General features: G+C 36.2%; 1 protein-coding gene and 1 non-coding gene across 2 annotated transcripts; both read right to left on the bottom strand.

Moving 5' to 3' along the window:
* Nucleotides 1–54: 54 nt before the first annotated feature.
* On the bottom strand, nt 55–12,121 carry FASS (tonneau 2 (TON2)). The gene is made up of 12 exons (XM_089161409.1): nt 11,724–12,121; nt 10,222–10,313; nt 9,566–9,628; nt 9,175–9,273; nt 8,708–8,866; nt 7,975–8,046; nt 7,694–7,826; nt 7,235–7,299; nt 2,489–2,564; nt 1,572–1,673; nt 1,112–1,304; nt 55–633 (listed from the first exon to the last, which is right to left on the bottom strand). The coding sequence occupies exons 1-12, from the start codon at nt 11,860–11,862 to the stop codon at nt 396–398; spliced, it is 1,431 nt and encodes a 476-aa protein (XP_089017535.1). The 5' UTR covers nt 11,863–12,121; the 3' UTR covers nt 55–395.
* On the bottom strand, nt 825–941 carry LOC149010450 (small nucleolar RNA snoR104). Its single transcript, XR_016174928.1, has one exon. It is a non-coding gene; the product is annotated as a small nucleolar RNA snoR104 (small nucleolar RNA).
* Nucleotides 12,122–13,507: the final 1,386 nt, after the last annotated feature.

Here is a 13,507-nt window from a genome sequence, read left to right on the forward strand (position 1 = left end):
GAAGTCAACCTGTGTATATAACTGGACCCTAGAGTAGATCCAAATGATTCAGCCTTTCCAGAGAGGTAAAAATCTTTGCCTCCTAAGCTAGCAGATCAGAACTTAGAAGGTAAACTGGTATTTCCATTACCATGAAATTCATAAATGAAGTAGACAAGAGAGGGGTTAACATTTGCCTTTGTATAGTGAAAACTTACAAATCTGGTGTATTCATAGGAACAAGATCATTGTCCTGAGTTCTAACCTTCCTTTAGCTGCATTTTCTCTGCTACATGTCCTAAAAAATGCGGGCTATTCTCTTCGAAATTACAGCAAATTCAATGTTCATACCCGTAAAAATTACACATTCATACATTGGCAGAAGCAGCTGTAACTTGGAAGAACCAAAAGGCTCATCATTCTTCTTCAGGCTCTTCCTCTTCTTGAAGAAGATTCTCCCTGTTGTCGTGGGCCCAGAAACCACGGACATCTATAAGCATGCTGGCAACAGTCCCACCCTGTTTGCAAGCAAGGAGATCAGCCAATGTAATCCTTAGTGGGTCTGATGGTTTCACCATATCCCAGATCTCATCCCTTACATCCTCAATGCAAAGCTCATAGTTTCCTCCTTCAATCCACTTTTGGTGTACATCTCTGTTACAAAGCAAGAGAAAATATCCTATTTCAGGAAACTGAAGGGAGTTCTTTCGTTATTTATATATAATTATATAAAAAAAATAAAACTAAAATAAAAAAACAGAGCAGAAAAAAGGAACTGTATATTCTCAACAAATCAATGGTGGTTTCAAAAGTTAACAGTGAACAATTGGTGTCCTAATTTGTACACATGTCCAGTAATTTTGAGACCTGTAGACCTGGCTCCGGAACTACAGGCAGGAAACTACTTGGGGTTAATTTAGGAAGACTGTATCAGGAAGCATCTCAGCTTTTGGATGCTCCTTTCTTTTCTCCATTTCCATCCCATAGGTTGGAGTGAAATGAAAAACCAAACCTACTAAAGCATGTCAAAATGAAGCCAATAATGCAAATTGTGAAGGCATCAACAACCCCAAGGAGGTTTCATAGTATTTCAGCTTAAACTATACTGTCATTCATTAAAGAACCACATTACCTAAAAAGTGTGTGGATATCAGCTGTAGTAAGAAACCCCCTTCCATGAAGATCAAGACACCGAAATAAGTATGTCAATCCTTCTGGTGTATCTTTGTTTTCCAGAGCCAGAACAAAGTCCAGAAAGCTCTCAAAATCCATTTCTCTGGAATTACCCCCTCCACTTTTCCCACGACGGACATGTTCATCAAATGCTGTGAAGGGAATAGGGAATAAAATCAATACCTTGACAGTACAACCACCAAGGATAGATGGCATTCTAAAACACATATTTTCCCCTCAATGAATGATATTCAAGAGTCGGACATAAGAAACATGATGACATAATTGAATATCGCTGGAGGTAAATACTGTTAGAAATTATAAAACAGAAAGCTGCAATCTAGTTAGCAAAAAAGCAGCTCCACAAAAACGACAAAAAATTGGATCCTGAAAACTGAATCAAACTTTCTCCTTTGTACCCCTCTCAATAAAAATTTCTGTCAGAGTCCCATCAGCATATTCTCGAAGCTCCAGCTTGCTCAAAGTCCCATTCATATCTTTATCAAGAGCCAGAAACATATCTGCAGGAAGATTAACAGAGAAAATTTGAGACTGCTTCCCGTTGCAACCCAAAATCTTTATATGAATATTAAACCTGACTCATGTTGCATTTGACTATATGCCAATCCATTTGCAGAGAAGTACCCAATAGGAACTATTGGATAGGCCCGGGTCCCAAAAACAGTGCAGATACAACCCTCATCCCCCCCCCCCCCCCCCCCCCCCCCCAAAAAAAAGGCACCACTAAGACATTTGGCCGCAGGGAATAAAGACGTTTGGCGGCCCCTCCCTGGATGAGGAAGAGTTGACCTCCATAGGCTGCAAGAACAGGCTCAAAGCCAAGAAACGACCAAGGTGAAGTCAACTTCGACAATGGACCAGAATTCAGTAACATTCATTGCATAAAAGTTTGTATAGAAGACAAGGATAAGTTTAACTTGGTGCATGTTAGATTATAGATCCAAAATAAGAAATAAAAAAATAAAAAATTTAGCATCCAAATGTGTCCATTCACCCACTCCATAGTCCTAATTTTTTCAGTGTTCCATTCTCCCACCTAACAAACTCTGTTTGGGCTGGAACTTCATCTACAGAATTTAAACACAGTACAAGATGCGAGCCACTAAAAAGGGTGGATCATTTAGAGAAGCTCCTCTTCATAGCCATGGAGTACCGTCTAGGAAAAGTCTGTTTGCACTCAATCCTACCAATTTAAGTTATATATTGCATATGACCCTCTTATAAATTACACAAAGTAAACAAAGTAATGCAACAGTAATATTAAACAAACAGAATTAGTTATTCCATTGACTAATAGAAAATCCGAAAAATGTACCACATATCCTTTGTGCAGATGTCAAAGAAAACCAATTCTCTGCTTGTTCAGTATCAGTAACTTCTTCCTCACTTTCCTGAAATACAGAGGTTAAATATATTGGATCAGCTTCCAACAAGAACAGAAAGCGGGCAATAAAAACTGCAAATTGAATATTTGATAGTTTGCACGTAGCAGCTCATCTCATATCAAATAGATAAGCAGTTCATTTACTGGTCCAATCCAAACCTTATTTTAATTCCTTCTGTTTTACTTTCATATTCGCAATAATGCCGATTTATCAAACGAAAAATTTGAGAGACGTACCTAGCTAAGTGAATCACAATCAAGCTGCCTGGCAGTTGCCTTCTAACGGAAGGTCGAATTATATTTGACATGAACATTAAAAACTAACATCGGATATTAAGATAAATGCTAAACCTATTAGTGCCCATAAGAAGCTTACAGGGCATGCCCTTGATGGATGACATTTAGAGGTGTGGGGGTCCATGATTTCTAAATGAATTTCACCATCATAGATCTAGAACTCGAATTTGAAGGCCAACTCAGTCTTGCAGGGCACCAAGTTGGCCTGATATTTCAATGAGTCATTGTATTTTCTTTTTCTTTTTCCCTCTTAAAGGGGTAGATGATGGCTGTTGGGACTGAAACTTGATGTCTGGCCTACTTTAGGCCCTTTGAACATATTGGTACACTTAGATTTATGAAAATCAAGTCTTAACGAGAGTTCTATTTCAGACCACAAGTTGTAACTACTACATGTAGTAAAAGATTAAAATGCCCTATTAAATACCTAATATACTCATACAAAGTAATCAACTCACCCATTCATGTTCAAACAAGTCTATGGTAAGAATACAAATGCTCAAACTTCAAATTAGAACAAAGTAGTTTAGTTGTAAATTGTAATAGTTGAACCCAAACATACAGGGTGATTTGGACAAGTCACCTTGAGTACAAAGACTGTACCAATAGACAATTGAATACATGAGGTAAGATTACTAGTGCTTAAGAATTTTTATTTGTAAGATTATTAATATCCAGTTTGATTAGATTAGTGACAGGACCTTGTATACATTAAAAGAGGCCTAAGCCCTAAGGATCAACTCTCAGGGGAGACAATTAAATAGAAAATCATTTATGTTGTTGTGGGCAGCCTTGAGGCCCCACTTGTTTACCAATTTCAAAATCAAAAGTAACATTCACATACAATGGTTGAGAAAAAGTAGAAATAAGCAAATCGTGGAATTAGAAGAGAGAATAGAGTCCCACAAGGAAAGTGAAAAATAAAAATAAAGGAAAGAAAACCATGGGAAAATAAGAGAGAGAGAATACATAAAAAAAAAATGACTAAGAAGGAAAAGAAAGAAAAATCCTGCACATTTTTTGTTTCTAAATTGGGACTAGAAATTTTCTGACTGAGAAGAGTGGAAGGAAGAAGACACTGTCTATTTGTAGAGAGAGAGAGAGAGAGAGAGAGAGAGAGAGAAACGAATTGAGATTTGAACATGGAGGAAGGTCTTCGCAAGAGGATTTCCAGAGCTTTTGAAACAGAAAATCACAAAATATGTTTATTCCTGAATTTATTTATTTTTATTTGTGAAAGGAATCACATGGTTTTTCAAAGTAGATGATTCTTTCTCTTGTTGACCATGGTTAGAGATGGTTTTATGGACTGAAAAATTGCTAGACATTGATATATGTGTCTTGACGAACCCTTGAAAGTTTCATTCAATTTAAATTAATTTGATATAATGATATATCCAAAAATTCATGTCCTTGGGTAGGATGCCAGAGCAGATTTCTGTACCTGAACTTGGTTCTGAGAATAAGTACAGTCAGAAGATGTATTTTGGGCTGACTTCTCACACTAAAGTGGCTTTGATTAGCTATCTAGTTGTTCAAAAAATTAGGATGCCATTTGCTTTCGCAAGGGGGGAGTAATTGAAGTTTTAAAATTTTCAAACAGAATCAGAACATGTTTCTGAGGGTAAAGGATACTTAACCCAGAAAGGGTTTTCCGTGATGATTTTCTTATGAGGAAGATCTACTGGTTAGGTTAAATTAGGATCTAGTTTCATACTTTTGTAATTCGAGCAATATTTGTCTTTTGTATTTTTCTGTCACTAGGCCAAAGAGGATAAAGCAAATCTATGTGGAATCATGTAAGAAAGGTAATGGTCACCTTGAGTGATACCAAGACCAAATTTTAGAACACCATCAGGTCCTACATAACCTATGTACTATTTTCATCAATAAGTGCACTTTCCTTTTTTTATGTTTTATGAAACTACTTGACTTGAAACATGACTCTTTACATAACTATAGCATCTTTTGAAGTACAACAAATGGTTGTGACTTGTGATGTTATCGAAATGCATGAAGAATTGTTATTTTATGAACATGATTTGCCTATAAGACCATTAGACAGCAACCTTTCTAACAAGAGGTTTTGTGTTGGGATGGATTGTTGAGCACAAGAGTGAGGAAACAGCATGACATTTAAGGACACAGTCTTATACATTGAGCCCAGAGCTCAATGGCAAAGCCCACAGTTCATTGTACTTGGGTATGTGAACCATGGGGGTGAGGCAAGACTGTGATGTTTAAGGAGTGTGGTTTCCCCTCTATAGGGAGCCAATTAGCAATTCAGTGAGCCAAAAGACTGAGCTCCTTTCCATTGATATTGTTGTATTAGCAGTGCCACATAGGAAACAGGGGTAACGTTGTGTACATCTTACCCTCCCCGGACCCTACTAAACGTGGGAGCCTTGTGCATCTGATACACGGTAAAAGATGTCGATCTAAAGGCACATCTTTCCAACACAAAAAGAGAGTTGCCTTGAGATATCGGCGAGATCTTGCCAAGTTGGTGGAATTTTTTTCCCCAACATGATGCTCCAACTTGAGGGGTATTAGCGGACATTTGGGGCTGAAACTTGCAGTCCTGCCAATTCAATGCTTTTGAACACATGGGTAACCTCAAATTTATGAAGAAAAAAAAGTGTCAGTGTGAGTTCCATCTCGGACCTCAAATGAGGAAACCAATACGCTGAAGGAAAACTCACACAGTAGCGGTCAACGTTCAAATTCAATCAAGTCACATGTTCGTGGTTCAAATGATAATCCAATCATCAAAATTAGTTTACAATCTGAGGGTCGAGACTTGAGACCTCTGTGCTAAGCACATCATCGAGTCTCACCAAATGGAAAAAGAGAGAGATCTCATGAGATCTGAAGAGTTCCCCAAGACTAGCAGTACTGCTTTATGGACCTTCTGAGGTAATTACTTGGGACTACATTTATGTACATTTGGAATCATGATGTCTTAAGACAAAAAAGAACTCATGGTATGTTGTACTAGAAACTTAATGCTTTCTGATTACATAATTGTGGTTTTGAGATCCCAATATTCTTTTTTATGACACAACACCTATTTATCAATAATCTATGTTCTATTTCCTCTTTCCCATTCAGCTTTCTCAAGCTCATCCCTTCAAACAAATGGAGAACCAGGAACCACGCTCATGTGAGAAATGCACTGGAGCTGTTGGAAGTGATGATGCTCAGATCGGAGATTATTCGAAGAATTAGAAATTTATTCACTTCCTTTTACTAAAAAAAATTTAAAGACTTTGGATTTGGATATGAACTTAGATTATTCATTTATTTTGAGTTGATGATATTGATGTAATAGGAATTTATTTAACTTCAGACGTGGTGTCACCAGTGCTCTAGATATTTTTATTTATTTGACCTGAGTCTTCCACTGGGTTATATGATGGTATTAATAAGGATTAATGGGAGAATATAATTTCAGGTTCAATTTTGGGTCATAATCAATTTATCTTGTGGATGATTTACGACAACTACCCCTATGCTAGTTGGGTTACTACTATAGTGGAGTGCCCAACCAAGAATCTGCCAAAAAAATCCAAGAAAGTTGAAGAATGGAACCAATACCTTCAAAGTGTAGAGAGAGAGATTTTCTGAACCCACAATAGAATCAGTTTCCCTATTCTGGTGATATGCTATGTTTTATTAATAGGAGAGTAAACAGATTCTTAGTAGGAGTTTCCCACTGTCAGTACAAAACACGGAAGGAAGAAGAAACAAGACTAGATACAATCTAGACTAAAACCCAACCTTTTTTCTGGTAGAGACTAAAACCCAACTAATAACTAAACTCACCCATAGTATGATATAGACAAAACCCCTTACCTTCCAGCCACTTTGTACACAAGTTTACATGATGAAACCTTGAAATTAGCCAAAACATGACTGAACTAAGAAAATTCTGAGATTTTGTTTAAATCTGGACATCAATGTAATCTGCGTTGGACTTTTTTATGCCTTTTTCAGAACTGATATATTTCTTTGGAATTTTGGAATTTCAAACTATAACCCCCATGTAGATGATCAGAGTAACCAAACCCCAGCAAATCAGAATTATCAGATGGTATATTAGCAATTCCTACTTAACACAAGTAGAGTTACAATAACTATAGCAGACTCAATTTGATTGCATAAAGCTTAGCTCAGGTGGTCTTCTAGTCTGAATTCAACAAAAAATAAATAAGAGAAAACACAGACCTAAGTGGTATTTGCTGATTTTGCTGTACTTGTTAACTTCTAATAGAAGATTGGGCATCAACTCAAGGAAAACCCACAAAAATAATTCTTTCAAAGGTGTGCAACATGAAAATATAAAAAATACTGGTTGATAAGTAGCTAACTACAAGCTACCTGATGCAATTCCATTAGTTCCTGGAGACAGTTGCTAAGTAGCACCTTCTTTATGCATGCTTTACCTGTCAGAAAGGGGGGAAATTCCACTCTTAAATATTTCAGCAACCAGAAAGCAGACAATTAGTGAATCCGCTACAAAAGAAAGGATCTCCTTGTGGACCGTAGATTATATGATCCATGAAATGGAAATGAAACATTGTACCATTTGATAGAAGTATGTCACCAATACTGTTTCTTTTGCTAATAAATTACCTATTAAAACTCCTTTTAAGCATGCTTTTGGCCTCAAAATTTAGCAATTAGACTTGCATTTCAGAAACAAAGTATTCTTCTAATAAAAAGAGAATCAATATATAATAATCAAAATACAGAGCAGATTTATTTGGTTATAGCTAAATATTAAAAGAATCTTGGGAACCCATCACAGTTATGATCATATTTTAGACAATGACGAACCTCGTCTGTGAGGATCACAGAAGAAAAAGAATTTGTGGGCAGCTATGCGGCAGTACATTTGAACAAAGCCTTGAGGCATATCACGTAACTGTGCCAGATTAGGAATAAGACCTCTTATGTAAGCTTCCATTTCCTGAATAGAAGCAGAATAAGTGAGTATTATTACAAAGTAAAAAGTTCAAGAATAAGTTAGCACATGTTCAAGCGCCTTTACTACTTCAAGGAAGTAGAAATTTGAAGACCAAAATCATAGGTGTAATTTAACTGCAAGGAGTCCATACATGAGGTAAGAGGAAACCATCAGAATCTTCATCAAGCTCACTCATATCAATTCTTGCTTGAGTAAGTGAAACCTAGCAATAGCAAAAAACAATAAGTAGCAGTAACTGACATCTACAGGAGCATACAAGGGGAAAAATCTTCCTAACAAAATATGCAGCACAATATGTCAATGCACAATAAACCCATTCCTCTTCATGCTTATGCCACAAAGGTTAGAGTTGCACAGCAGAATTTGCCAGATGGAAGGAGACACGGGAGAGTAAGTTAATTAGGTTTTATAAATATCATATCTTTGAACTTTTGCAGATGCAGAAGAATAATAACATTAGCCCTTAAAGCATAAACCTATATTTCAGGATGTCAGTATATGAGGAAGTCAATGAACAAGCCTATATTCATCCTCCATACTATGGTACAAAGGCTCATGGTCAAACACAATTCTCATTCAGAAACCAAAAAGGTTGAGAAAAAAGGGGGAAATGTCTCTGGATTTTCCCAATAAATTATGTGGTTTTGAGGAGAGTGATAATATGCTCACTCAAAAGCCTCTGATGCCAAAAACGGAAAATTAATTTGACGATGAAAAAAAATCAACAAAGCGATTGATTAAACAGCACGAAGGTGATAGATGCTGAAGACAGTTGAGAGCCAACTCTAACCAGTAGTTCAATTCTAACAGTTAAAATTTGCACCATGAAAATGGAGTTCTTTAAAGCACAACACAAGACTCACCGTGCGCATCACATAAAGATAGAATGGGAGGATGGCAATTCGTCCAGACTCATCTTTCTCAAACTTCATGAAATTTGAAGGGCTGAAAAAACGTCTACATTTTGGGCCTATCTGATCAGCACATACAGATGCAATATGGCAGAAATCTTCATAGTTCATCTGCAATAAGGGAGTCCAGGAATTGCACTAGTCAGAAAATTTGCAGTCATCAAATTGAACTGGGATTAAGACCAGAAGCCTTGAGAAAGCATTTGATGACTCAGAGAGCCCTGTACCCATGGGACGCACCACTACCAAAACCTACAACATAAATTTAATCTAATTATCAAGACCAGTCAAAAGAAAAGGCAATGTGAATCATCTGACTGGTCAGCACACAGAAATAATGGGGGGCATTTTTTGAAAGAAAAGCTTAATGGCAGCAGAAAACCAAAACAGAAACGGAACAAACTCAAAGGGATATTGACCTTCTCAGCACCAGTGGCATCATCAATGACGCAATTTTCTCTTAAGCAAACCCACATGGCATCTAGATCATCAGCATTGAGCAAAAGATCCGACTGCTTCTGCAAAAGTTTGGCGGGAAACTTGAATTTGATTATCTTCCTAAAATAACTAAACATGCTCAGGAAATACACTAAAGGATGAAAAGCAAAGAGCTCACAACTGGGAAGACCAGGAAATGAATTAGCACACATACAATAAGAAGGAAATTTTGACTTTTAAGTCCTAATATGATGTAACAGAGAATGGGACACCTCAAAACAGCCTAGAACAACTAAATATGAAAATCCCAAGCAAAAGGCATAACAGCATTAAGCAGTACAGGGGCTGCAAATATCAATGACATAATGGTACCTTCAAAAAACGGTACTTTGCCAGCCGTTGAACTCTGTGACTAATAGATCCTTCTTCAGGTTTCTGCAACACCGAATCCCCCAAAAAGAAAATGGTGAGTAAATAAATATATGATTTTGACATAAATGTGAATAGAATTTCAAATATGTAGTCAAGCAAATAGCTGAAAACAAGAATTCCATAGATTCTATGTAAAAGTATGATAGTCACAACTCCAGCAGAAACAATAGACAAAAATTTTTTCACAACAAAGTTACCACATAAGAGGGGATCAACTCTATTAAACCTAAAATGCACTTGATCATTTACAACATTGTAACTCTAAAGTCTTTCTTTCTCTTCAATTGCAATAAGAATGACACACTGGCCTCCTTCTTGGAGGTACAAAAGTGCAGGCATTCACTCTCACCACATCGCTCCATGCCCCACTTGGATTGGGCAAGCCAGCACAAAACTGAAGGCCACCCAACGAGTCTTATTCAGTAGCAATTCCTGCCAATGAATAAGCACATCAGAAGGAACAGAAAATCCAGAACTGGTTGCCGCATTTCATCCGCTAATTGTTACTATGGCAGTTATCAGATCATGCACATGTGTGACTAATTCAATAAAGATAAAAGAGCCAACCACCCAAGTAAACAATTTGTGGCGCATGCCTTTCTGTAGAAGCTTGGAATTGTGCCAGTTTCAGCATTCTTCTGTTGCTTCTCTTTAAAAATGTCAAGCAATATTCTCTTTGTTTCAAGCTCTGCCAATCGAAGTAGTAATTTGTCAGCTAAAGTACTTCCCGTGATTTAGAAAAAAATGAGCAATTAAAAAAGAAGTGGCCCCTCTATAAAAGATATCAGTGTTTTACATGAACTCATCAAAATATCAGCAACATGTTTCACTGTGCATACAAAAGGTAAATTGGGAGACGGTTGTCTGAGCAAGCAGCATAGGTACACACACCTCTACATTTGGCTCAGAAAACCTCTTCCCAAATAAAAGATCTTCTGTTATCCAGTCTTAGATTGCAAGTATGCAAAACTAAACATCGGTTTGGAATATCTCTAATCATTATATTATGTAATAAAGATTCTAAGTAACCTATGTTTTTATTAACTTGGTATAGCAAATGACTGTCAAAAAATACCACACATTACACTGCCATGAACATCAGTTGTCAACATCTTCAATGTTTCCTCATACAAAAGGTAAATTGGGAGACGGTTGTCTGAGCAAGCAGCATAGGTACACACACCTCTACATTTGGCTCAGAAAACCTCTTCCCAAATAAAAGATCTTCTGTTATCCAGTCTTAGATTGCAAGTATGCAAAACTAAACATCGGTTTGGAATATCTCTAATCATTATATTATGTAATAAAGATTCTAAGTAACCTATGTTTACGCCAGGTGAGTTATTAACTTGGTATAGCAAATGACTGTCAAAAAATACCACACATTACACTGCCATGAACATCAGTTGTCAACATCTTCAATGTTTCCTCCTTTTTCTTTAGGATGTGCCAAGTTTAAGACTCAGGCAAAAGTAAAAATGGGAAGTATACGGAATAGGTCAAATTCCTCAAGATTCTTTTAATCAAAAAGACCCCAACTAGGCCATCATCAATACTCCATATCGTTAATAAAATATATAGATGCAGGTAGGACATCAAACCCTTCTGCCATAATATCTTAAACATTATCTATGTATCATTGCAAACTTATAGCAGAAGGCATAGCCCCCAAATACCACAAAACGAAGATAATAAGCTACCCAACAATTGGATAGCCTCAGGATTGAGGAAGAACGACTAAATTATCCAAAAGGACTGTTAATTGTCAGCGTAAAAGGAGGAGACTGATCAACCAAACCTACAAAGTACCATTCTGAAATAATCATCCCTTCAGTAGTATCATAGTCGGTAGAGTTTACAAAAGCAGCAACTCAGTTTCCGACAGAAGTTTAAACGTTATCCAGAAAAGAAGGGGGGGAAAATCCCGATTAAGCTTTTGGAACTCAAAAGCAACAACAAAGGCCAGACCAAATTCATAAGCAAGCTGCCCCAACTTATACAAGCAAAAATTCCAGTTAAGCATTTCACTAATTAAGTTGAAATTATCCATGTGCTACCCCCAAGAGAAAAATAAAATTAGAAATGTTGGATAACAGACCCATCAGAGCTTCAGAGCCCAGACCAGCACCGGATCCGATGAACCGACGAAGGTTTCGAACCCACAACATGGAGGACGCCGGCGGGATCTTCCTTGGCGCCGGTTCATGTCCTTCGCCATCGCTGGAGCCGCTGTACATGTTTTTTTTTTCAAGTCTCCTCCGATAGTCTTCAAATTCTGAGTCTTTAACACCGATCGAACTGAGGAAACAACCCTAGAACAAAGTACATTACCGATACAAAACCCTAATTCTCTAGATCCAGTTTACAGAAGCTTCTTCTTCACCTAAGAAGCTTTAGAAATGGCAGAAGCTCTACTGCCGGAATATACACACGGGACAGTAGAAGAACGAATAAATTAGAAAACGCCATGCTTGTGATGAACGAAACCAATGCAAAGCGCCGAAGTTATGTTCGTCGGATTGACATTTTAATATGAATCAGAGATACGATTCCAATCCAATGTTCTACCGCCTTTTCTCTGTTTTAAAATAAAATTTGTTTTGGGGTAAGTAAGACTTCTGTTTTTTATTTTGTTTTTTATCTTTTTTTGGGTAAACACTTCTGTTTTTAAATTGGATTGTTATGAACGTTAGAAGTAGATAATTTCAAAAAAACAATTAAAAAAAAATTTGAAAGATGAATTACATGGCGTAAATTAGGCATTTTATTTCTTTTAAAAAAATTAAGATTGAAAATGGTATATTTATCATTTCATCATATTCTTGTTGTTAGTTTGGAAAGAAAATCATTTTCATAAGAAGTGTTGGTTTCAACCACTAGAACAACTATACGTTAACAAAATCCTTCATTATTACTAATGGGATAATTGATCATCTTATTTATTGCCAAATTTTTGTTTTCTTTTTTATTTAAAAAATATTATACAATCAGAGCAAAAACTCAATCAACAGAGGTTGCTAAGGTCAACCAATGGGGGTTGGTCCAAGTGGTAAGTAGCTTGGTTCGCTTAAACAATGTTCCGGTATTGAATCCTTGTAGATGCAAAAAATTCCCCCCCCCCCCCCCGGTAAAAAAGGGGCCAAAAAAAAAAAAAGGGGCTAAGGTCAAATAATCGATGGAACCTTTTCAGAATGATCTTCAGGTGCTTTGAATTGTGAGGGGTGAAAGATTCTAAAATGAATTGTCATAAATTCATTTAGATTTTATAAGAAAAACAAATGAGAGAAAGAGTCCATCAAAAGGTATAGTGATAATTTTTCGATTCTTTTCTTCATGTTCAAACCCAAGACTTCAACTTAATTTCTCTTCTAATCATAATTTTCACAAAATTTAAAAACTATAATTTATAAATAATATTTTTAAACTTAAGATGTAAAAATAATATTAAAAATAGATAAATAAAAACTAATTGAAACTAAGTGATAATAATAGGAGGATATAATTGGATCTCAGGTGCATTAATATTTTACTAATTAAAACTCTATTATCGATTGTATTCCACCCTATATTTATCCTAATACAACCTCCCATGTTCAGACCAAAGAACAACATTTTTTTCTCTTCCAAATCATAATTTTTCACATAAATTTACAAAATATAACTCTTAAAAAATTTTTAAACTTGATAACATTCTAAAAAATAATATTGAAAATAGATAAATAAAAACTAATTGAAACTAAGTGATAATAATAGGGAATCTAACTAATAAATTGGATAACTCAAGAGTGACATTAATATTTTACTAATTACAAACTCTATTATCGATTGTAATTCGACAGAAGCACCCTAAAATTAGTTCAAATTTATGCCTTATAACAAGTT

This window comes from Hakea prostrata, chromosome 7 (assembly GCF_041222555.1).
Source record: "Hakea prostrata isolate BN-2017 chromosome 7, UWA_Hpros_2, whole genome shotgun sequence".
NCBI lineage: Eukaryota > Viridiplantae > Streptophyta > Magnoliopsida > Proteales > Proteaceae > Hakea > Hakea prostrata.

Excerpts from the sequence above, each read along its gene's own strand:
- FASS (XM_089161409.1), bottom strand. The coding sequence starts at position 11,862 with ATGTACAGCGGCTCCAGCGATGGCGAAGGACATGAACCGGCGCCAAGG. Across the intron at positions 10,314-11,723 it reads GGGCTCTGAAGCTCTGATGG|AGCTTGAAACAAAGAGAATA; the intron begins GTCTGTTATCCA and ends TTCGATTGGCAG. Across the intron at positions 8,047-8,707 it reads ATCTTTATGTGATGCGCACG|GTTTCACTTACTCAAGCAAG; the intron begins GTGAGTCTTGTG and ends TGCTATTGCTAG.